Source organism: Scyliorhinus canicula, chromosome 12, assembly GCF_902713615.1.
Source record: "Scyliorhinus canicula chromosome 12, sScyCan1.1, whole genome shotgun sequence".
Classification (NCBI taxonomy): Eukaryota; Metazoa; Chordata; class Chondrichthyes; order Carcharhiniformes; family Scyliorhinidae; genus Scyliorhinus; species Scyliorhinus canicula.
In genome coordinates this window covers 72016128-72042384 of record NC_052157.1, presented here as the reverse complement: position 1 = coordinate 72042384, position 26257 = coordinate 72016128, and the positions used below count along the sequence as shown (strand labels likewise).

At 50.5% G+C, this 26257-nt stretch overlaps 1 protein-coding gene and 1 pseudogene across 1 annotated transcript in view; both read left to right on the top strand.

Moving 5' to 3' along the window:
- LOC119974281 (leucine-rich repeat extensin-like protein 3) overlaps nucleotides 1–14326 on the top strand; it is a gene marked incomplete at its 3' end in the record, with an annotated part of 31171 nt that extends 16845 nt beyond the window's left edge. The window contains 3 exon segments of the mRNA XM_038813053.1: nucleotides 8248–8419; nucleotides 13741–14228; nucleotides 14230–14326. Coding sequence (XP_038668981.1) covers nucleotides 8248–8419; nucleotides 13741–14228; nucleotides 14230–14326 — 757 coding nt within the window.
- A 234-nt stretch (nucleotides 14327–14560) lies between these two features.
- LOC119974280 lies at nucleotides 14561–25938 on the top strand (annotated as a pseudogene).
- Nucleotides 25939–26257: the final 319 nt, after the last annotated feature.

Below are 26257 nucleotides of genomic sequence, written 5' to 3'. Positions count from 1 at the left end.
GAGAACAGCTCGCCGCAGGCCTGCAGCGGATCTTCCCTTCCCCCCGTTGCCAACAGGGTTTCCCGTTGAACGCATTCCTCGTCACCATGAAACCCATGTAGGGGATTTGCCAGCGGCTGGGTCGTAAGATCCGCAGATACACACATAGACACACAAATGTACATGTAGATACACACACACACTTACACTCATGCACAGAAGCAACCAGGTGCAGATAACCAAATTTGTCGACTTGTTTTGCACACACATCCCTACCTAGACCCTGGTGCACTCACACACACTGAGAAATCATCACTGACACAAACGCACATACACATTGATGAGACCATCAATTCACTAGGCACGTGCTTTGAGATATGAACAGTGGTTTTAATCTACTTACTACAGAGCCAGCCTGTTACACGTTGAACTCTCGATGAACTGGTCGGCTGGCTCTGGGCATCGATATTTATACAGCACTCCAGGGGGAGGAGCCGTGGGCGGAGCCAAGGGTGGAGCCCTGTACAAACTCCGAAGCATTCCCAGAGCTACTCCCCCTAGTGGTCGGGCAACGCAACTGCGCTTACAATCGTACGGCCTCATATATATATCACAGTGTGAATTACAGAGTTACATTCACCACACACATCATTACATAGAGACACACCCATAGACAGAAACACACAGACAAACCCATTTACGAATGCACACACAGGCTCTCATACACCCACACAGTAACATACGTACACATACAGTAACAACATACATTATTCAGAGACTCGGATACGCACAGACACACATTCAGACGCGCAAACACACACACACATGCAGACACAAAAATATAGTTACGAGAGACACAAGCCCAGAAGCTTTGATCAAAATCTGAATTCTGGTCCTTCATTGTCATTCAGGGTTGTGCTGGGTTTAGTAATTATGAGATTTCAGATTGTGAGGGAATTTTAAAAATGTTATGTTGCTTGAAGGGTTTGGAATCTGTAAAATGTCCACAGATTTTTTCTTCAACAATTACCTTTTTCTGGAGAGTTCCCGGTAAATCTGAGATGTTATCAATAACCCAGTGTGTGTTCCCAGAAGACGTGATTCCTGTGTCTGACAGATATTAATCACAATGTCGTTTGGACCAGGATCTCTGCACAACGTCAGAGATTTCTTGTTATTGTTGTATTTGCAGAAAATGAAACTAGTTATGAAATGCAACTAAACAAACCGGTTTATTGTTCACTACAAGCAATCCATAAAGGTCCTTTGCAACTTGAACTGAGAATAAAAATCTGATAATGCCGCAATATGTCGCATCCCATGTCCCACCTCGTTCCCCAGACCTTTTTAATATTCCATATTGTCTAATCTCTCCCTCCTCCTAAACGTTCCACAATAATCTCCCCTCTCCCTATTGACTTTCTTAACCCATCCAGGCTAAACCCTCTCTCCTGTTCACTTCTCATGTCCCATAATATCCTATTCAGTCTCAGCTTGCTTGTTTGGTTGTAAAAAAAAACTTTATTCCTAAAATATATGAAAGAACATTGCAAAGATTTCTAAATGGCCAGCACAGAAAACTCAAATGATATCAGAGGTTCCACATCGGTCATGCTACACTCTTAGGCACTTACTGTGACCAATCAAAAAAAAAATACAGACATTTCAAAGTAGTAATTGCAAAAGGTACAATGATATTTAAATTGTCTGCATTGATCAAGTTGCGCTCGGAAATGCTTCAATATAAATATGATATGTGCAATATTCACTGCCTACATTCATTGTTTAGTCAAATCGCTCTTCCCTGCTCTCTCCTCATACACTGTAATATCAGATCCCAGACTAAATCCTCTCTCACGCACACTCCTCATTCACTAATATCCGTATCAGTCTTGCTTCATTCTTCCATTAACTTCCCATACACGTTAATTTTCCATCCACTGTCTAATCCCATTCTCCTGCTCACTTCCACACTCTTTAATATCAAATCCTGTTTTATCCCATTCTCCTTCTCACTTCCAACAGACTTTAATATCATATCCTGTCTAATCTCATCTGCTGATCACTTCTCACACCGTTTAATATCATATCCTGTCTAATCCCATCTCCTGATCACTTCCCACACCATTTAATATCATATCCTGTCTAATCTCATCTGATGATCACTTCCCACACCATTTAATATCACATCCTGTCTAATCCCATCCCCTGATCACTTCTCACACCGTTTAATAACATGCCCTGTCTAATCTCAACCCCTGATAATTTCTCACACCGTTTAATATCATATCCTGTCTAATCTCAACCCCTGATAATTTCTCACACCATTTAATATCATATCCCGTCTAATCCCATCTCCTGATCACTTTCCACACCATTTAATATCTTATCCTTTTTTAAAAATAAATTTAGTCTTTCCAATTATTTTTTTTCCAATTAAGGGCAATTTAGCATGGCCAGTCCACCTAACCGACACATCTTTGGGTCGTGGGGGTGAAACCCAGGCAGATATGGAGAGAATATGCAAACTCCACATGGACAGAGACCCAGGGCTGGATTTCGAACCAAGGTTCTCACAGCCGTAGGCCGGATTTCGAACGCGGGTCCTCAGCGCCGTAGTCCCAGTGCTAACCACTGCGCCACTGTGCTGCTCTTTAATATCATATCCTGTCTAACTCCATCTCTTGATCACTTCCCACACCTTTAATATCATATCCTGTTGACTACCACTCTCCTAATCACTTCCGACACCCTTTAATACCATATGTTATCTAATCCTACTCTGCTGAACACTTTTGTGGCCTTTAAAATCCCAGCAATTCTTGTCCCCAACTTTCGGCTCTCAATTTGTATGCCCTATGACTCAACAAGCCCAATTCAACTCTCCACATTTCCTCGATCCTTCAATAACCCTCCTGCTCTCACGCCGTCCAATTAAGTAACCCACACCGGACTGGACAATCGGACAGTGTGTAAATCAGTGATGGGAAACCTAGGTTAGTGTGTGGGCCGCATTAGTGGCCCTTCTTTATCTCATTGGGTCACAAGATTAAAATTGGACAAGATCCAGGAATAAGATTGAAGACACACTGGATATTTTATAACAGGTTACAGAAAATGTTTAATCATCATGTATTAATAGAATTGTTATCAACTTCAAATGTTAAAATCAAAATGTAAGGCAGAGTGAGTGCACAGCTCTCGCAGTCAATGTTGTGTGCAATCAGCATGCTCCTTACTTCACTTTCCATTGCTTTACTTGGGGGCGGGGGTTGAAGATCTGTGGTAAGGAAAAAACTGCATGGATGGAAACCAGTGGAATGTGGCAACCCTGCCCATGGGCAACAGTGAACAAAATGTGTCATCGGCCGCACTCAGAACACTATTGAACAACGAACAATGCTAGAACAGGCCCTTCGGCCCTCCAAGCCTGTGCTGGTCATGATACCAACCTTGGCCAAAACCCTCAGCACTTAGAGGGCTGGTTGAGCACAGTGGGCTAAACAGCTGGCTTGTAGTGCAGAACAAGGCAGCAGTGTTGGTTCAATTCCCGTACCGGCTTCCCCAATAGGTGCCGGAATGTGGCGACTAGGGGCTTTCATTGAAGCCTACTTGTGACAATAAACAATTATTATTATTACTTGTGCCCATCCTATCCATGTGTTTGTCAAGATGCCCTTTGAACGCCGTTAATGTATCTGCTTCCATAACCTCCCCTGGCAACACGTTTCAGGCTCACCACCCTCTGCGTAAAAAAAAAAATCTGCCTCGCACACCTCCTCCTAAGCTTTGCCCCACTGATCTTAAATCTATACCTCCTGGTGACTGACCACTCCATCCTGGGAATGAGTGCCTGCCCATCCACTCTATGCCCCTCATAATCTTGTAGACTTCTATCAGGTTGCCCCCCTCAATCTCCATCGTTCTAATGAAAACAGTCCAAGTCTATTCAGCCTCTCCACATAGCTAACATCCTCCAGACCAGGCAACATCCTGGTAAACAGCTTCTGCACTCTATCCAAAGCCACAACATCCTTCTGGTAGCGTGGCGACCAGAATTGTGCGCAATATTCCAAGTGTGGCCTTACCAATATTCCATACAGCTGTAGCATGCCTTGCCAGTTTTTATACTCGAAGCCCCATCCAATGAAGGCAAGCATTCCATGTGTTTTCTTGACTACTTTGTCCACTTGTGTTACCACTTTCAAAGATCTGTGGCCTGTACGCCCAGATCTCTCTGACTTCTCAAATTCTTAAGAGTTCTGCTATTTACTGTATATTTCGCTTCAATGTTAGATCTATCAAAATTCATTACCTCACATTTGTCCGGGTTTAACTCCATTTGCCATTTTCTCTGCCCAAGTCTCCAACTTATCTATGTCCTTCTGCATCCTTTGACAATCCTCAACACTATCTGCCACTCCACCAACCTTGGTGTCATCCGTGAACTTACTAACCAGGCCAGCTATATTTTCGTCCAAATTGTTTATGTCTACGACAAACAACAGAGGCCCCAGCACAGATCCCTGTGGAACACCACTAGTCACATCCTTCCATTCAGAAAAACACCCTTCTACTGCTACCCTCTGCCTCTGTGACCGAGCCAGTTCTGCATCCATCTTGCCACCAGTAGCTATTCTCCAGTCCTCTGGGACCTCACCTGCAGCCAATGAGGATGCAAAAGTGTTAATCAAGGCCCCAGCAATTTCCCGACTTGCTTCCCTCGGTATTCTGGGATAAATCCATCAGGCCCAGGAGACTTATCTACCTGAATGTTATTTAAAACACCGAATACATCCTCCTTTCTGATGTCAGCATGACCCAGTCTGTCCACACACCCTACGCAAGAATCGTCTTCCACAAAGTCCTTCTCTTCTGTGAACACTGATGCAAAGTACTCATTTAGTATCTCTCCCATTTCCTCTGGCTCAACACATAGATTCCCCCCACTGTCCTTAAGTCGTCCAATCCTTTCCCCGGCCATGCTCTTGCTTTTTACATATGAATAAAAATCTTTATGATTCACCTTAATCCTACTTGTCAATGATTTTTCTTGACCCCTCCTAATTTCCCGCTTAAGTACCTTCCTACTTTCTTTACACTCCTCAACGGTTTTGACAGTCCCCACCCTTGTAGACCATACAAAAGTCTCCTTTTTCTTTCTGACGAAGTTCGCAATATCCCTCATTCTCAAAGTCTACCTAAATTTCCCATACTTATCCTTCATTCTCTCAGGAACTAGACTTTCCTGAATCCTAATCAACTGTCGCTTGAAAGACTCCCACATGCCTGATGTTGATTTACTATTCAACAGCCGCACCCAATCCAAATTCTTCAATTCCTGTCTAATGTTATCGTAATTTGCCTTTCCCCAGTTTAGCACCTTAATGTGAGGGTTACCCTCATCCCTGTCCGAAAGTACCCTGAAACGTACGGAATTGTAGTCACTACTTACAAAATGTTCCCCTACTGAAACCTTAGCCATCTGTCCAGGCTCATTCCCCAATACCAGGTCCTGTACTGCCCCTTCCCTAGTTGGACTATCTGCATATTGCATCAAGAAGCCTTCCTGGATACACCTTACAAATACTGCCCCATCCAAGTCCCCAGCAATAAGTGTGTCCCAGTCAGTATAAGGGAAGTTAAAATCCCCTACCACAACAACCCTGTTACTTTTTCACCTTTCTCTCTACTTACCTGCTCCTTTATCTCTCGCTGACAGTTGGGGGGCCTATAATAAACCTCCAACATTGTGAGTACTCCCTTCCTGAGCTCGACACAGATTTCCTCATAGAACATAGAACAGTACAGCACAGTACAGGCCCTTCCGCCCACGATGTTGTGCCGACCATTTATCCTAATCTAAGATCAACCTAAAATACACCCCTTCAATTTACTGCAATCCATGTGCCTGTCTAAGAGTCGCTTAAATGTCCCTAATAACTCTGACTCCACCACCTCTGCTGGCAGCGCATTCCACACACTCTGTGTAAAGAACCTACCTCTGACAGCTCCCCGATACCTTCCTCCAATCACCTTAAAATTATGTCCCCTCATGACAGCCATTTCCACTCTATCTGTGCTTCTCTTCACCTTGTACACCTCTATCAAGTCACCTCTCTGCCTTCTTCGCTCCAATGCGAAAAGCCTTAGTTCCCTCAACCTTTCTTCATAAGACATGCCCTCCAGTCCAGGCAGCACCCTGGTAAATCTCCTCTGTACCCCCTCCAAAGCATCCACATCCTTCCTATAATGAGGCGACCAGAACCGGACACAATATTCCAAGTGTAGTCTAACTAGAGTTTTATAAAGCTGCAGCAAAACCTTGCATCTCTTAAACTCAATCTCCCTGTTAATGAAAGCCAACACACCATACGCCTCCTTAGCAACCCTATCAACCTGGATGGCAACTTTGAGGGATCTATGTCCGTGGACCCCAAGATCCCACTGTTCCTCCACACTTCCAAGAATCCTGCCTTTAACCCTGTATTCAGCATTCAAATTCAACCTCCCAAAATGAATCACTTCACATTTATCAAGGTTTAACTCCATCTGCCACTTCTCAGCCCAGCTCTGCATCCTGTCAATGTCCTGTTGTAACCAGCAACAACCCTTAACACTATCTACAACTCCACCAACATTCGTGTCATCGGCTAACTTACTAACCCACCCTTCCACTTCCTCATCAAAGTCATTTATAAAAACCACAAAGAGCAGAGGTCCCAGAACAGATCCTTGCGGGACACTACTGGTCACCGACCTCCAGGCGGAATACTTTCCATCCACTACCACTCGCTGTCTTCTTTCGGCCAGCCAATTCTGTATCCAGACGGCCAAAGTTCCCTGTATCCCATGCCCCCTAACTTTCTGAATGAGCCTACCATGGGGAACCTTATCAAATGCCTCATTGTATGAATCCTCCGCAGTACAGCTACAATATATATTAACCAGTGATGCTATTCAACCACTGCTTTTACATCCCCCTCTATCTCTCCGAAAGCATCTATATACTCCGATGTTCAGCTGCCAATCATGCCCTTCCTTTAACCATGTTTCTGTGATAGCCACAACATCATAGTTTCGTTTCATGTTCTAATCGGTGCTCTAAGTTCATCTGACTTACCTGCTATACTTCTGGTTTTGAAATAAATACACTTCAGACCATTGTATGTGAGCAGACAGGGTGATATTGTTGTTCTCTTATTTTTATTCCCTATTTCCCCTTCAGTTATTACACCTTGTAAGGTGTAACACTCTGGTTCACAACATCACTGCCACACTCATTTAAATCCCCCTGAGTGACTCTAGCAAACCTCCCAGCCAGGATATTGGTGCCCCTCCAGAGTAGATGCAACCCGTCCTTCTTGTACAGGTCCCACATGCCCCGGAAGAGAGCCCAATGGTCCTGAAATCTGAAACTCTCCCTCCTACACCACCAGTTTGGACACGTATTTAGCTGCACTATCCTTTGATTTCTAGTCTCACTAGCACGTGGCACAGGGGGTAATTTGGAGGTTCCAATTATAGAGGTCCTGCTTTTTAGCTTACTGCCTAACTCTGTGAACACCTTCTGCAGGAACTCATCACTCTTCCTGCCTATATCATTAGTACCAATGTGTACTATGACCACTGGCTGTTCACCCTCCCCCTTCAGAATGCTTTCTGCCTGTTCGGAGACATCCTGGACCCTGGCACCATGGAGGCAACATGCCATCCTGGAGTCTCTTTCACGTCCACAGAAGTGCTTATCTGTACCCTTAAATCTGGAGTCCCCTATAACTATTGCTCTAGTGCTCTTTACTCCTCCCTACTCAACAACAGAGCTAGCCTTCATGCCACTGCTCTGGCTGCTGCTGCTGTTACCCTGTGATAGGCCATCTCCCCAACAGTATCCAAAATGGTACACCTCTTAGAGAGGGGATGACCACAGGGGATTACTACACTGACTGCCTGCCCCAGCTAGCGGCCACCCATCTATCTGCCTGGAGCGTGGGTGTCACCACATCACTATAACTCCTGTCTATGACATTTTCTGCCACCTGCATGTTCCTAAGTGCATCCAACTGCTGCTCCAACCTATCCATGCGGTCTATGAGGAGATGCAATTGGGTGCACTTCTTGCAGATGTGGTCGGCCCAGACGCTGGAAGCATCGCAGATTTCCCACATCTCACAAGTGCAGCACTTAACCCCACTGACTGACATTTCCATCACCAATTAAATTATTGAAGAAAATGTATTGAACTCTTGTCTTCATTTATCGCTGCAGATACCTCTCCAGTATCTCTCTGGATCACTCCCTGCAGATTAACAGTTACAAAGCAAGAAGAATGAAACCAAATCAAAAAGTGATGGTCTGCTTGTGGTCCCTGGCCGGCAGGTTGCGTACCACTGGTGTAAATGGCTACTTAGTCGCTGCCTATTTTGGCCATGATTCTGGGGTAAATATCTCCAGAATTCCATGGGAATGTTGGTGAGGGTGAAGCAGATGAATTATTTTACAGTGTAGGTACGCAGGAATGTTGATGTGTTTTAACACGTTAGACATTGACTCGATTCCTTCACATCCAGTGAACACGGCAAACATATTTTCATGAATACGCGATTGCTTAGGAGCGACAACTTTGCTGGTTATTATATTTTCTCCTGATCAAAAATTGAAAGTGGACAGTTCAGTACCACAAGCAGCAGCTCCGGAACTGGACAGAGGGTCTATCACATCAAAGCACACAGTGCAACTCCTTTTACACTGCTAACCTTTACATGTTCAATGCTGTCGGTAAGAAAGTTTTTGTTCAATTATCTATCGGAATTTGTGTGTTACTGAGATTGATGGGGAATATTCTAGCTGCGCTGAAGACACTAAAGTGCTCACTATGGAGCTAGATGTACCTCAGAACTCGGAATGACAGCAGCTTCCCTCCCCTGTATCTCCCAGACTAATCCCATTGCTCCCAGTCTAATGTTGCCCTCCTGCTCACTGTCTAAAACTCCAGTGAGTTCAATCACATCCTGTGCATGGCCGTTTGGTATCAGTCTAATACCGTGTGACTGATATTTGTCCTTCCGCCCCAGTCTAATCATACTGTTAATCTCACTCTCCAGACTGTTTAATATCCCACTCTGTCTAATCCTACTGCCCTGCTCACTCTCCAGACTGTTTAATATCCCAGTCAGTCTAATCCTACTGTATTGCTCACTCACTAGACTGTTTAATATCCCAGTCAGTCTAATCCTACTGTATTGCTCACTCTGCAGACTGTAATATCCCTGTCAGTCTAATCCTACTGTATTGCTCACTCTGCAGACTGTTTAATATCCTAGTCAGTCTAATCCTACTGTATTGCTCACTCTGCAGACTGTTTAATATCCCACTCTGTCTAATCCTACTGCACTGCTCACTCACCAGTCTGTTTAATATCCCACTCAGTCTAATCCTACTGCCCTGCTCACTCTCCAGACTGTTTAATATCCCTGTCAGTCTAATCCTACTGTATTGCTCACTCTGCAGACTGTTTAATATCCCACTCTGTTTTGGGGCCTCACGGTAGCATGGTGGTTAGCATCAATACTTCACAGCTCCAGGGTCCCAGGTTCGATTCCCGGCTGGGTCACTGTCTGTGTGGAGTCTGCACGTCCTCCCTGTGTGTGCGTGGGTTTCCTCCGGGTGCTCCGGTTTCCTCCCACAGTCCAAAGATGTGCGGGTTAGGTGGATTGGCCATGCTAAATTGCCCGTAGTGTAAGGTTAATGGGGGGATTGTTGGGTTACGGGTATACGGGTTACGTGGGTTTAAAGTATGGTGATCATTGCTCGGCACAACATCGAGGGCCGAAGGGCCTGTTCTGTGCTGTACTGTTCTATGTTCTATGCTCACTCAGCAGACTGTTTAATATCCCACCCAGTCTAATCCCTCTGCCCTGCTCACTCTCCAGACTGTTTAATATCCCTGTGAGTCTAATCCTACTGTATTGCTCACTCTGCAGACTGTTTAATATCCCACTCTGTCGAATCCTACTGCACTGCTCACTCACCAGTCTGTTTAATATCCCAGTCAGTCTAATCCTACTGCCCTGCTCACTCTCCAGACTGTTTAATATCCCACCCTGTCTAATCCCACGATCCAGCTCACTCTGCAGACTGTTTAATTCTCACCTAGTGTAATCCTACTGTGCTGCTCACTTTCCAGACTGTTTAATAGCCCACCTAGTCTGATCCTACTGCCCTCTCATTCTCCAAACTGTTTGAATCCAACGGTAGGCTATTGCAGAAAATAAGGAAGTATGGAATTGAAGGTGATTTAGCGGTTTGGAACAGTAATTGGCTAGCTGAAAGAAGACAGAGGGTGGTGGTTGATGGCAAATGTTCATCCTGGAGTTCAGTTACTAGTGGTGTACCGCAAGGATCTGTTTTGGGGCCACTGCTGTTTGTCATTTTTATAAATGACCTGGAAGAGGGTGTAGAAGGATGGGTTAGTAAATTTGCAGATGACACGAAGGTCGGTGGAGTTGTGGATAGTGCTGAAGGATGTTATAGGTTACAGAGGGACATAGATAAGCTGCAGAGCTGGGCTGAGAGGTGGCAGATGGAGATAATGCGGAAAAGTGTGAGGTGGTTTACTTTGGAAGGAGTAACAGGAATGCAGAGTACTGGGCTAATGGCAAGATTCTTGGTAGTGTAGATGAACAGAGAGATCTCGGCATCCAGGTACATAAATCCCTGAAAGTTGCCACCCAGGTTAATAGGGCTGTTAAGAAGGCATATGGTGTGCTCGCCTTTGTAAGCAGGGGGATTGAGTTTCGGAGCCACAAGGTCATGCTGCAGCTGTACATAACTCTGGTGCGGCCGCACCTGGAGTACTGCGTGCAGGTCTGGTCACCACATTATTGGAAGGATGTGGAAGCTTTGGAAAGGGTTCAGAGGAGATTTACTAGGATGTTGCCTGGTATGGAGGGAAGGTCTTACGAGGAAAGGCTCAGGGAATTGAGGTTGTTTTCGTTAGAGAGGAGAAGGCTGAGAGGTGACTTAATAGAGACATATAAGATAGTCAGAGGGTTAGATAGGGTAGACAGTGAGAGTCTTTTTCCTCGGATGGTGATGACCAACACGAGGGGACATAGCTTTAAATTGAGGGGTGATAGATATAGGACAGATGTCAGAGGCAGTTTCTTACTCAAAGAGTAGAAGGGGTGTGGAACGCCCTGCCTGCAACAGTAGTAGACTCGCCAACTTTAAGGGCATTTAAGTGGTCACTGGATAGACATATGGATGAAAATGGAATAGTGTAGGTCAGATAGACTTCAGATGGTTTCACAGGTCGGCGCAACATCGAGGGCCGAAGGGCCCGTACTGCGCTGTAGTGTTCTATGTTCTATCAACTGATCCCACTTAGTTATCCAGTCCAACAATGCAGGATCAAAATTGGTCTGAAGTTTATTGAATGGACAAAACCCAATGTGGACATTGGGCCGATAGACGTGTGCTGGAGTTTATCCTCCAAACAAAGTTCCTCATATCAGCTGCAGGTCCAAGCAAACCAGATGAACAGCTGAGGGAGAAAGGTGAACTCAGACTGAAATGATAACGGGAGGGAGAGGCTTGTCTGGATCAGAACCTGGCATTAAACTGCTGGGCCAATTGGCCGCCTCTCTGTCCTATTTTCTGTGTAATGGGGCTCTGCTGTTTTTGATTGTTCATTTGCCACGTGTCAGATAAAATAAATAAATCATTATAATGAAATCAGTTGAATGCTAACTTATTTTCCGACTATTTGAAGTTGAGATGGATTTCAACTACAACGCAACAGACAACTGTTAACTGTCAATCTGTCAAACTCCCTGGGTTATGGGGGTGAATGAAGTGTAAATTGAGATTGTGATCCGCCCATAATAATAATACAATAATATGAAAGTACAAGATGTTGCAACAAGCATAGAGCGGCACGGTAGCACCATGGTTAGCACTGTTGCTTCACAGCACCAGGGTCCCTGGATCGATTCCCGGCTTGGGCGAAGTAGAGTTTTAGACCCCTCTGCAGAGAGAGAGAAAGATAGCTGAGTTTATTTCTTGGCCAATGTCTGGGAATTGACGAATGGTCTGGGATGAGCTGAGCTGAATTACCCTGCACACATTCACATTGATCATAGCCAAAACTGTGGGGAAAATTTGGACGAGGGAACAAAATGTATGATCTCCAAATCTGCAGCTGATACAAAGTTGGGTTGGTGGGTGAGCTGCGAGGAGGATGCAGATGCTTCGCCATCCCATGCCTCGACATGACGTCTGCCACCGTCATCAAAGCCCTCAACACCATTTTCGCTTTGTTCGGACTCCCCGCCTACATCCACAGTGACAGGAGATCCTCATTCATGAGTGATGAGCTGCGACAGTTCCTGCTCCACAAGGGTATCGCCTCGAGCAGGACGACCAGCTATAACCCCTGAGGAAATGGACAGGTGGAGAGGGAGAATATGACGGTCTGAAGGGCCGTCCAGCTGGCCCTACCGTCCAGAAATCTCCCAGCCTCCCGCTGGCAAGAGGTCCTCCCCGATGCACTGCACTCCATTCGGTCGCTCCGGTGCACTGTGATTAACGGCACACCCCATGAACGTCTCTTTGCCTTCCCCAGGCAGTCCACCTCTGGGGTGTCGCTGCCAATTTGGTCACAGCTCCAGGAACCGTACTCCTCCATAAGCACGTATGACTCCACAAGGCGGACCCATTGGTGGAAAGGGTGCAGTTACTCCATGCTAATCCCTAGTATGCCTACGTAGGGTACCCCAACGGCTGCCAGGATACTGTCTCCCTCAGGGACCTGACACCAGCAGGTTCCACACACACACACCCCCCGGCCTGGCGCCACCCTCCCCTCCCCCAGCGTACAAAGCAGCAACCCCTCCCGGGACCATCAGTCCTCCCCCTGCCCAAGCCTGAGGATGAGGAGGATTTCGGCATGCTCCCGGAGTCACCGAGGACCAGACCGACACCGGAATCGCCGCCACCACTGCATCATTCCCAACGTCAGATCAAGGCCTCGAACCGGCTAAACCTGTAGTCGGTTCGGCACTGTTAAAGCACCTTGTACTGGACTCCAAAAATTTTTTGCCTCGGCCCCCCGCCCCCGGCCCCCCGCCCCCCCCCCCCGGGCCCCCCGCCCCCCCCTTCGGCCCCCCGCCCCCCCTCGGCCCCCCCCCCTCTCGGCCCCCCCCCCCCCCCCCCTCGGCCCCCCCCCCGCCCTCGGCGCCCCCCCCCGCCCCCCCCCGGCCCCCCGCCCCCCCCCCCTCGGCCCACCCCCCCCCCTCGGCCCCCCTCGGCCCCCCGCCCCCCCCTCGGCCCCCCCCCTCACCCCCCCGCCCCCCCCTCGGCCCCCCGCCCCCCCCACGGCCCCCCGCCCCCCCCCTCGGGCCCCCCCCCCTCGGCCCCCCGCCCCCCCCCCGCCCTCGGCCCCCCGCCTCCCCTCGGCCCCCCGCCCCCCCCTCGGCCCCCCCCGCCCTCGGCGCCCCTCCCCCCGCCCTCGCCCCCCCCTCGGCCCCCCCCCCTCCCCTCGGCCCCGGCCCCCACCTTGGCCCCCCCCCGACCCCGCGCTCCCCCCCCCCGGCCCCGCGCCCCCCCCCCCACCCCCCCCCCCCCCCCCGCGCCCCCCCCCCCCCCCCCCCCCCCCCCCGCCCGCCCCCCGCCCCCCCCCCCACCCCCCCCCCCCCCCTCCCCCCCCCCCCCCCCCCCCCCCCCCCCCCCCCCCCGCCCCCGCCCCCCCCCCCCCCCCCCCGGCCCCCCCCCCCCCCCCCCCCCCCCCCGCCCCCCACCCCCCCCCCCCCCCCCCCCCCCCGCCCCCCCCCCCCTCCCCCCCCCCCCCCCCCCCCGCCCCCCCCCCCGCCCCGCACCCCCCCCCCCCCCCCCCCCCCCCCCCCGCCCCCCCCCGCGGCCCCCCCCCCCCCCTCGCCCCCGCCCCCCCTCCCCGCCCCCCCCGGCCCCCCGCCCCCCCCCCCCCCCCCCCCCCCCCCCCCCCCCCCCCCCCCCCCCCCCGGCCCCCCCCCCCCCCCCCCGCGCCCCGCCCCCCCCCCCGCCCCCCCCCCCCCCCCCCCCCCCCCCCCCGCCCCCCCGCCACCCCCCCCCCCCCCCCCCCCCCCCCCCCCCCCCCCCCGCCCCCCCCCCCCCCCCCCCCCCCCCCCCCCCCCCCCCCCCCGCCCCCACCCCCCGCCCCCCCCCCCCCCCCCCCGCCCCCCCCCCCCCCCCCCCCCCCCCCCTCACCCACCCCCCCCCCCCCCCCCCCCCCCCCCCGCCCCCCCCCGCCCCTCCCCCCCCCCCCCCCCCCCCCCCCCCCCCCCCCCCCCCCCCCCCCCCCGCCCCGGCCCCCCCCCCCCCCCCCCCCCCCCCCCCCCCCCCCCCCCCCCCCCCCCCCCCCCCCCCCCCCCCCCCGCCCACCCCCCCCCCCCCCCCCCCCCCCCCCCCGCCCCCCCCCCCCCCCCCCCCCCCCCCCCCCCCCCCCCCCCCCCCCCCCCCCCCCCCCCGCCCCCCCCCCCCCCCCCCGCCCCCCCCCCGCCCCCCGCCCCCCCCTCGCCCCCCGCCCCCCCCCCCCCGGCCCTCGCCCCTCCCCTCGGCCCCCCGCCCCCCCCCTCGGCCCCCATCTCCCCCCCCCTCGCGCCCCCCGCCCCCCCCCTCGGCCCCCCGCACCCCCCCCCCCGGCCCCCGCCCCCCCCCGCCCCCCCCCGCCCTCACCCCCTCCTCGGCTCCCCGCCCCCCCCCCTCGCCCCCAGCTCCCCCCCCCCTCGGCCCCCAGCTCCCCCCCCCCCTCGGCCCCCCGCCCCCCCCCCCCTCGGCCCCCCGCCCCCCCTCGGCTCCCCGCCCCCCCCCCTCCCCCCCCCCCGCCCCCCCTCGCCCCCCGCCCCCCCCCCACACCCCCCCCCCGGCCCCCCGCCCCCCCCCCTCGGCCCCCCGCCCCGCCCCCCCCCCCGCCCCGCCCCCCCCGCCCCCCCGCCCCGCCCCGCCCCCCTCCCCCCCCCCCCCCCCCCCCGCCCCCCCTCACCCCCCCCCCCCCCGCCCCCCCCCCCCCCCCCCCCCCCGCCCGCCCCCCCCCCCCCCCCCCCCCCCCCCCCCCCCCCCCCCCCCCCCCCCCCCCCCCCCCCCCCCCCCCCCCCCCCCCCCCCCCCCCCCCCCCCCCCCCCCCCCCCCCCCCCCCCCCCCCCCCCCCCCCCCCCCCCCCCCCCCCCCCCCCCCCCCGCGCCCCGCCCCCCCCCCCCCCCCCCCCCCCCCCCGCCCCCCCCCCCCCCCCCCCCCCCCCCCCCCCCCCCCCCCCCCCCCCCCCCCCCCCCCCCCCCCCGCCCCCCCCCCCCCCCCCCCCCCCCCTCCCCCCCCCCCCCCCCCCCCCCGCCCCCCCCCCCCACCCCGCCCCCCCCCCCCCCCCCCCCCCCCCCCCCCCCCCCCCCCCCCCCCCCCCCCCCCCCCCCCCCTCGCCCCCCCCCCACCCTCGCTGCCGTCTCGCGCTTGCCTCCGCTTCTTCCAGCTCCCATTTCCCTGCCCCCCCCACCTCGCTGGTTCTCCTCTCTTGTTCCCCCCCCCCCCCCACCCGCTCCACGGGTCGCCTTCTTTCCTCAGGGTTAGCTGTCTCCCCCCCCGTGGTACACCTTTCTTTCCTCAGGTTTAGCTGTCCCCACCCCCCTCCTCCCGGTCTATCTCTCCCATTCATGCCTTGGCTACTTTCCCCTGAGTATTGACTACTTTCCTATGGTTTTTGGCTCCCTGGCTATTCTTCCTCATGTACGTTGGCCACAAACAGGTCCCGGAACAGTCGCGTGAATGGCTCCCACATTCTGTGGAAGCCATCGTCTGACCCTCGGATGGCGAATTTGATTTTCTCCGTTTGGAGAGATTCCGAGAGGTCGGACAGCCAGTCTGCAGCTCTGGGTGGTGCTGCTGACCGCCAGCCAAACAGGATTCTACGGCGGGCGATCAGGGAGGCAAAGGCAAGGGCGTCCACCCTCCTCCCCAGGAATAGATCTGGCTGTTCTGAAACCCCGAAGACCTCCACTTTCGGGCATGGCTCCACCCTCACTCCCACCACTTTGGACATTGCCTCAAAGAAGGCTGTCCAGTACTCCACAAGTCTGGGGCAAGACCAGAACATGTGGGCGTGGTTGGCCGGGTCTACTTGGCACCGTTCACATCTATCCTCCACCTCTGGGAAGAACCTACTCATACGGGTTCTTGTTAAGTGGGCTCTATGTACCACTTTTAGCTGCGTCAGGCTGAGCCTTGCGCACGTGGCGGTGGAGTTGACCCTATCCTATCCCCACCCTATCTCAATCCCCAGGTCATCCTCCCATTTCTTTCTTGCTGCGTCCAGTACGGTGTCGGCCCTTTCTATCAGTCGGTCATACATGCCACTACGGTTTCCCTTGTCTAGTATGCTTGCGTCCAGTAGTTCTTCCAGTAGTGTCTTTCGCGGCGGTTGTGGTTATGTCCTTCTCTCCTTTCGTAGGAAGTTTTTGAGCTGCAGGTACCTTAGCTCGTCCCCCTGGCTAGTTGAAATTTCTCTGTCAGTTCGTCCAGTGTTGCGATCCTGCCGTCCGTGTACAGGTCCCTGACTGTCAGTTTCCCTCTGTCCTGCCTCCACCTTTTGAAGGTGGCGTCAGTCAGTGCTGGTGTGAACCTATGGTTGTTTCAGATGGGAGCTTTGTCCGACATTTTGGTCAGGCCAAATTGCTGCCGTAGTTGGTTCCAGGATTGGAGGGTGGCTATCACCACCGGGCTGCTGGAGTGTTTTTTGGGTGGGGTTGGGATTGCTGCCATGGCGAGGGCCCGGAGGGAGGTCCCCATGCAGGAGTCCTCCTCCGCACGCACCCACTCGGCTTCTGGCTCCTGGATCCATCCCCTTGTTCGCTCGGCTGTCGCTGCCCAGTGGTAGAATTGTAGGTTTGGGAGGGCTAGCCCCTCCCCTGGATTTTGTTTTTTGTAGGACCTTCTTTGGGATCCTAGCATCCCCCCCCCCCCCCCCCCCCCCCCCCCATACGAACGCCATGCTTAGTTTGTTCAGCACTTTGAAAAAGGCCTTGGGGATGTAGATCGGAATGGATCTAAATAGGAAGAGGTACCTGGGCAGCACGTTCATTTTGATTGTCTGGACTCTTCCCGCGAGGGAGAGTGGGAGTGTGTTCGATATTTGCAGGTCCTTTTTTACTTCCTCCGTCAGACTGGTGAGGTTCCATTTGTGAATCCCTTTCCAGTCATGGGCTATCTGGATCCCCAGGTAGCGGAATTTGTGTCGGGCTTGTTTGAACGGCAGCCCCATTAGTGCTGTCCTCCCCACTTGCGGGTGTACTGGGAAGATCTCACTTTTGCTCATGTTCAGTTTGTAGCCCGAGAAGGCTCCAAACTCTTTCAGGAGCGCAATGATTCCGTCCATGCTGCTCTGTGGATCCGAAATGTAGAGGAGCAGGTCATCTGCATAGATTGAGACTCTGTGCTCTCTGCCTCCCCTTCAGATCATCCTCCAGCTTTTTGCTGCTCTGAGCGCGATTGCTAGTGGTTCGATCGCTAGGGCGAACAGCAGCGGGGACAGTGGGCATCCTTGTCTGGTGCCCCTGTGCAGCTGGAAGTATTGGGAGTTGGTATTGTTGGTCCGTACACTCGCCATGGGAGCGTTGTATAGGAGCTTTATCCAAGCGGTGAACTCTGTTCCAAGCCCAAACCGCTCCAGTACCTATATGAGGTATTTCTATTCGACTCTGTCGAAGGCCTTTTCTGCGTCTAGGGAGACGATCACCTCTTGTGTTCTCACCCCGGAGGGGGTCATTATCACATTCAGCAGGCGCCTGATGTTCGCGGTAAGCTGTCTACCTTTGACGAAGCCCGTCTGGTCCTCCGTGACCACCTCAGGTACACAGTCTTCTAGCCTTTTGGCTAGGATTTTGGCCAGTATTTTGGCGTCTGCGTTCAGCAGTGAGATGGGTCTGTATGACCCACATTCCGTTGGGTCCTTGTCTTTCTTAGGTATCAGCGGGATTGAGGCCTGTGCTAGCATGGGTGGCAGTGTGCCCCTAGCTAGCGGGTCTGTGAACATCTCCCGCAGGTGCGGGGCCAGCGCTATCGCGAATCCTTTGTCGAAGTCTGCCTGGAATCTGTCTGGTCCCGGCGCCTTCCCCGCCTGCATGGAGCTAATGCTCTCCATGATCTCTCCCAGTGCTAGTGGTGCTTCCAAGCCCCGTTTTCTGCCCTCCCCCACGACTGGAATGTCCAGTCCATCAAGGAACCGTTTCATCCCAGACTCGCCCCTTGGGGGCTCTGAGGTGTACAGCCCTTGGTAGAAGGCCTTGAAGGTTTTGTTAATCTTTTCTGGTTCCGTTTCTAATGTGCCTCTGGTACCCCTGATTTGTGCAATTTCTCTGGTGACTGCCTGCTTTCTCAGCTGGTGTGCCAACAGGCGGCTGGCTTTGTCTCCGTGTTCGTACAGGGTCCCACGCGCCTGGCGGAGTTGGTGCACTGCTTTCCTGGTGGAGCAGGTCAAAGTTCCTTTGTAGCTCTTTCCTCTCTGCCAGGAGCTCTACGGTCGTAGCCTCGGAGTATTTACGGTCTACCTCCAGTATGGAGTCGACCAGCTGCTGCCTAGCCACCCTTTCCTCCCTATCTCTTCGCATATTGGAATATTAGATAAATGTCCCAAACCATAAGATAGAGTAGAATAGAACCTTGCCTTGACCAGGGTGACTGGTCCACCAAGGATGAATAGGGATCGATAGTGTGATCCACCAAACTTCGCATTTAGGATCATAAAGGACGGTATGTAGCCATCTAAGGTGGAAACCTGCAAAGGACCATGGGAATTATGGCCAACCCAAGACTCAGACAGATACACAGCCTATGTGTATCTAAAACACAGGTAACCAGACCTGACTGAAACCCCCGCTCGTTTACATTTTAATGGCCCATTTTCCCAGGACAATAGAACTCGAATCAAGCAACCGGTACAGCCACAGACTGATCGGCGCCACTTCCCTTACTCAGAAAGCACAACTGCCAAGGTCAATGGCCGCTAAGGACCTGTCCAGCTACCAAGGAACCCACCCCTTTATTGGCCGAAATCGAAGAGAGTGATCAGAGCCCTGTCGAACTATTGGGTCCAAGGTTAAGGACCATCCCAAAGAGAGTGAGATCCAGAGAGATAAAAAAGAGCACAGCCATGTGTTCTGTCTCTCTTGGATCTGGCCTGTGCCACCCAATTGAAGCAGGAACAGCCAGCTAAGTTCAAGACCAACGATTGCTACCTGACGGATGAGCCCAGCAGAGAGACAGCCACTTACTTCGAACCAGCCAAGTGAAATCCAGAAAAAGGCCTTTATCCATTTGCACAGTGCCAGTCACCCTGAAGTTAAGTATAGGTTATTGTAGCTGATAGCTGTAGTTTAACTCGTAGTCGATATTGTGTTTGCATGTTGAGATAACTCTTGTGTATGTAAATAAACCACCTTTGAACTAATTAACTGTTTGTGTGGTCATTTGATCGATATAAGGGAAAAGGCTTCACCGAGATAAATAAATAGAGCAACAGTGGATAAATGTGAGGTTATCTACTTTGGTAGCAAAAATAGAAATGCGGATTATTATTTGAATGGGTGTAAATTGAGAAAGGTAGATATCCAACGAGGCCTTGGTGTCCTCGTGCACCAGTCACTGAAAGTAAGCATGCAGTTACAGTAAACAGTAAAGAAAGCAAATGGTGCATTGGCCTTCATTGCAACAATATTTGAGTGTAGGAAAAGGGATGTTTTACTACAATTGTACAGGGTATTGGTGAGGCCACACCTGCAGTATTGTGTAAAATATTGATTGCTTGTCTGAGGAAGGATGTTCTTGCTATGGAGGGAGTGCAGAGAAGGTTTACCAGGCTGATTCTTGGGCTGGCGGGACTTTCATATGAGCAGAGTCTAAATCAGTTAGGATTACATTAATATAAGATTAGAAGAGTGAGGAGGGATCACTTAGAAACTTATAACATTCTAACAGGATTGGACATGGTAGATTCAGGAAGAATTTTCCCAATAGTAAGGGAGTCCAGACTAGGGGTAATATTTTGAGGATAATGGGTAAACCATTTAAGACTGAGGAGAGGAGAAATTTTTTCACCCAGAGAGTGGTAGATCTGTGGAATTCACCCCCACAAAAGGTAGTTGAGGCGAAAACATTGTATAATTTTAAGAAGGAATTAGACAGCTCTTCGGGCTAAAAAGATCAAGGGATACTGAATCAGGGTATTGAACTTGATGATCAGCCATGCTCATAGTGAAGGGCCTTAGTGAAGGGCTCATAGTGAGGCTTTTTTCTGTGTACTTTGTTACAAAATTACATTCACTAGGCATGATGGAAATGAGATGAAGAATTTAAACAGGATGATGGAGGGTTCCTGGTTGGTGGTGTTGGGAACTCGGAGATGTAATGTTCAACAAACAGAAATATAATTGATGAACAAGGACACGTCATGGGCAGCACGGTAGCATGGTGGTTAGCATAAATGCTTCACAGCTCCAGGGACCCAGGTTCAGTTCCCTGCTGGGTCACTGTCTGTGCGGAGTCTGCACGTCCTCCCCGTGTGTGCGTGGGTTTCCTCCGGGTGCTCCGGTTTCCTCCCACAGTCCAAAGATGTGCGGGTTAGGTGGATTGGCCATGCTAAATTGCCCGTAGTGTCCTAAAAAGTAAGGTTAGGTGAGGGGGTTACGGGTATAGGGTGGATACGTGGGTTTGAGTAGGGTGATCATTGCTCGGCACAACATCGAGGGCCGAAGGGCCTGTTCTGTGCTGTACTGTTCTATGTTCTATGTTCTATGTGGGATAAGGCACAGGCAGCTGATTGTCATTGAGCTGAAGTTACAGAGGGTGGAGGGCATGAGGCTGTAGTGGTATAAATGGGAATGGACATGGAATTTGGCATCAAATTTTACATCGGTTCCATGAATTATTGCAACAATAGCTGCAAAAATATACATAACTGTCCACGAACGCCAAAGCAGGTGGACTTCAAGTTCATGCTGCTTCACTGGAGGAATCTCCATCAGATCCAACAAGCAGGGTGATAAGACATTTGCAGTGGAGAGGTAAGAAAGGTGGCACAGAGGGAGAGACGGACTTGAGAGCGTCAATGTGGAAATGGATCTTACAACAAAGGATGTTGTTGGAGGATAGCATGTGATGAGGAAAATCCACCCAGGCATAGTTCAGTGGATTAATTGAGAGGCATCAGATGCAGCCGAGAAAAGAATCGGCATTCCTGAGATTTTTCTGCCTAAAATTGGATTGGGGCGAGTGAAATTAAGGGATAGCAGTCCCATTGTGTTCGACATTGTCCATGATGATTTTTTTGACTGTGTTGAAGAATATAGGGTGGTCGCAGAATGAGGAATGAGAACGCTCCATCTCAAGTCAAAGACACCATGCACTGCTTTTTTTAATTCATTTACCGGTTGTGAGTGTCGCTCGACGTGGCAGAATTTATTGCCCATCCCTAATTGTTCTTGAGAAGGTGTTTTGAGTTGCCTTCCTGAACTGCTGCAGCCTATGTGGTACAGGTACACTCACAGCACTGTGAGGGAGGAAATTCCAAGATTTTGACCCAGTGACAGTGAAGGAATGGGGTTATATTTCCATGCCAGGATGGTGGGTGACTTGGAGGGGAACGTCCATTTGGTGGGGTTTGCCCTTGTCTTTCTCGAGGGTAACCATTGTGCATTTGGAAGCTGCTGCCTAAAGAGTTGGTGTAGTGCATCTTGTACATGGTACACACTGCTGCCAATGTGTGACAGTGGTGGCGGGAACTTGTGGAAGGAATGCCAATCGAGCGGGTCGCTGTGACCTCGATTGTGCGGAGCTTCTTGAAGTTTGTTGGTGCTGCAGTCGTTTGTAAAAGAGTATTCGATCACTCTCTTTTTTAAAATTTAGAGTGCCCAATTAATAATTTCCAATTAAGGGGCAATTTAGCGTGGCCAATCCACCTACGCTGCACATTTTTTGGGTTGTGGGATCGAAACTCACGCAAACATGGGGAGAATGTGCAAACTCTACACGGACAGTGACCCAGAGCCGGGATCAAACCTGGGACCTCAGCGCCGTGAGGCAGCAGTGCTAACCATTGCACCACTGTGCTGCCCGATCACACTCTTGACCTGTACATTGTAGACTGCGGACAGGTTTTGGAGAGTCAGGATGTGTTAACTGCCACCAGATTTCCAGCCTCTGCCTGCCCTTGTAGCCACAGTATGTATCTGGCTCATGATTTTCAGTTATTGGTCAATTTTAACCTCCAGGGAGTTGATAGTGGTGTATTCTGTGATAGTAATACCATTGAATATCAAGGGGTGATGGTTAGATTGTCCCTATTAGAGCTGGTCATTGGCTGACAGTTGTGCTGTGTGAAAGTTTACTTGCCACTTGTCAGCTCAAGCCTGGATCAGTAAACATCCCACTTCTGGCCTTATGAGGGATGGATTGCCATGATGAGGCATGTGAAGATGGTAAGGCCTAGGGCATTAACCTTGTGATCTCCTACAGTAATGTTCTGGAATGGAGATGCTGCAGCTACAACAACCATCTTACATAGTGCCACGTGTAACCCCAATCTGTGAATGTCTACAATAGCTAATGTGTTGCATTCAGGGGCTGGTTTAGCTCACTGAGCTAAATCGCTGGCTTTTAAAGCAGACCAAGCAGGCCAGCAGCATGGTTCGATTCCCGTACCAGCCTCCCTGAACAGGCGCCGGAATGTGGCGACTAGGGGCTTTTCACAGTAACTTCATTGAAGCCTACTCGTGACAATAAGCGATTTTCATTTCATTTCATTTCAGTGTGAAAGCTGAGGCGAAGAGACCCAAGGTGGAAGCTTGAGTGAAAGGTCAATGATGTGAGAGGTAAAATCATGCTCAATGTCGCTGGAAGGGAATGGGACTAACTATATAGGCACCTGATTGTTGGTACAATGAAGTGATATTAAAGTTTTCCTGTGGGAAGATGTTAACATCAGTTTTGAAAATTAGAATACCGAATCACAGCACCCGAGATGACTGACAGCCAGAATGGGGCAGACGAACAGGAAGGAAATAGAAGGTAGGCCTCATGGATATAATGACTAAGGAACAATCCAAAGTCAGACATAATCTTCAAGTAAGGATGAAGGTTAGGCATTGGGAATGTTTGGCTCCATCGGCAAAGGGAAGTGGGTGGGAAAACCGATGAGTGAAACCGAAGGACTTAAATTTGTGACCAAAATGAGCTGTCGCACTTGTAACTAAACAAAACGCGATAGCAATAATACATTGTTTTTTTCTCAGTTTCTGTGCTCTGCTGGGTTATGTTGTTGTTCCTCAATTCTGAACGAAGGAATCCTTTCTCAAACAAAGCACAGCTGATAGGTGCAGCAGGGTTAACATTCAATGAAAATTTCATCTGGCACCACCTTAACATTTTCATTTTGAAGTGGTGCTGTTGAAAACTCACCACTATTCTTAGAATTCCCCCTATACCAAAAAGGGCCGACATTTTAAATGGTAAACAGGGATTCTCAGTCCCTGACTCCGCCGAATGCAGGCTTTGGTGGGTGTAATTCAGGTCAAACTATATTTTCAAGTTATCCCCCAGTATAACCCATACCTTCACCGAAGATTTCATCTACTTACCACTTAGTAGCATCGATCCTGGGTCCCGCATTGCTAAGTAAGTAAAGTAGACTTGGGAATAACCACTATTTCGGGTTAAATTAAGTTATTTTATTATTATATGTTTTTCTTTTAAAAGCTGCAATCACTTTCTTTACAGAAAGGTAAAACGATCTTGCTTCTGGATCCTTCTGGTTGGTTGAAGGGACCTTCAGGCCCAACTTGACAATCGATCTTCTTTTTAAAATCTGGTCTTCTTTAGATGTATTCGCTGCTGAGCTTGGTTGCTGTGTCCTATCTTTCCCATGACCGAGCTGACTAAGCTGAATGTGCTTCTCTTGTTCTTTCTCTGCTTCTCTCCTCTCTCTGAGTTGTGGTTCTGGTTCTGGTCTCTGGGTTTATATTTTCTTTCTGACAGTTATTAAGTTTTTATTACCTTATTGTAAAGTAACTATTATTCCAGTTTGATTGTAAAAAGTATCTTTGATCTAAACATTCTAATACAACTAAGTATTCATTTTGGGCATGGCCTCAGCCCTCAGATCTGATTACATTGTCTCCTTTGTGATGGTCAAAGTTCCTTTGTGATATTCAAAAATGCTTTGATTTCAAGAGGTGTTACTTTTAATTCCTGTCATTTCTATGGTTTTATTTTCCAATTGTGTCCCCAGTTCATAATTTTGACTTTAAATTATGTTTCTCGCAGACTGATAATCTCCAGTTTTCTTTAATTTACTTGGTGTTAGCAGAATTTCACACCTAGAATTGTCACAAAATTCAACTGAACCTTTAGCTTAATACAAGAATCCTGTGTGTTTGCTAAGCCTGCCTGAGAGAAAAAAATCTGCATTTTATAATCCTGCTCTTTGCAGCTGCTATTAACCCCTTGTGGGATTTTCCCTGTATCCTCTGATGTTTCTCTCAGACCAGATATTGCCAGACTTCCATGTTTCAAATGACACATCTTTCCATATTATGAATTACAGTGGATCTAAAAAGGTTAAAAAGAATGCCCATGAAATGTCCAGGTTTTCCTAATATATACAAAAATTACTTAATTTTGTTTTATTATCACCTGATTTTTATTGTTTCCATTTCTTCCTTTCATTCAGTTGGAAATTCTAATTTTCCCTAAAAAAATGTATTTTCTTAAGGGTGTTAACAATGTCGTTCATTTTCTATTTAATTTCCTTTTATTTTGTTTCACTGTTAACCCCTTCTGGACAGCTGACAGTTCCATGTTTATTCAAGCTGCATTAAAAATAAAAGCACCGCTCAGAAATTCTACTTCACTGCATGGTTACCATGCTTCCAAATTCTTCATGCTCCATTATCTCCTATTTTTCGCATACAAATGTGGTTCAGTAAAGCTCAATTTTGTTGACAATGACCTTAAAGTCTGATGTAACTCAGGCGACTGGTGCAAACCACAAGCAAAATATAGGCAGCACGGTAGCATAGTAGGGGCAGCACGGTAGCATAGGTAGGGGCAGCACAGTAGCATAGCTAGGGGCAGCACTGTAGCATAGCTAGGGGCAGCACTGTAACATGGTGGTTCACACAATTGCTTCACAGCTCCAGGGTCCCCGGTACGATACCGGCTTGGGTCACTGTGTGGACTCTGTACGTACTCCCTGTGTGTGCATGGGTTTCCTCCCACAGTCCAAAGATGTGCAGCTTAGGTGGATTGGCCATGATAAATTGCCCCGAGTGTCTAAAATTGCCTTAGTGTTGGGTGGAGTTACAGGTTATGGGGATAGGGTGGAGGTGTGAGGTTGGGTAGGGTGCTCTTTCCAAGAGCTAGTGCAGACTCGATGGGCCACATGGCCTCCTTCTGCACTGTAAATGCTATGATCTGTAAATGCTATGCAATGATCTATGATCTATAAAAAGTTTCCGGTATATTCTGAACGTTTTGTTTGATAATTTCCCTAAAAAAATGTATTTTCTTAAGGGTGGTGGGGGTACGTGGGGCAGGTGCAGAGGGCAACGCAGATATAGGTTTTCAAACGGTACTCGGGCAGGATGCACAGTGATTACATTCGATGACAACAGTGACTTGAAAATAAATAGATGCATTTTAAGAGAGTCACCAGAATTATGGGATTATATAAAACATGGGGCAATGTGAGGCTTTTGGAAAGAACAAAGAAAGAAAAGGCAGTTTGAAGTTGCTCACAAAATTCGAGTAATATTGACAGCGTGTGCTTCAATTTCTTTCAACGTAAATTGATTCCGGATTCAGCTCAAGTATATTCCGGTGTCCAGAAATAATGACATCATCAAGCATGCTAAGCAGCCAATTACAACAAAGGATTATCACAGACAGTAAAACAGGAAGTTAAAAGATAAATAATCTTTCACTTTGCAAGAGAGAGTGAAATTAATTAATGTCATTAATGTGAGATTAAGTGAGAAATGAAATTCATTTCCATATTTCAAAAAGATTTAATATTTTCAAAATGTCAAATGTTGTCAGAATAGAGAATTTGTACAAACAGAAATATATAATGAGTTTTGCAGAGCTCGAGAAGATATTGATCAAAATTTATATACTTATTATGCTCCTTGGAATTCACTGCCCAGCTACATATCATTCAGCAAGGCATAATGTTTCTAACTATTTTCTTATTTACAGCAAGTCAAACAGC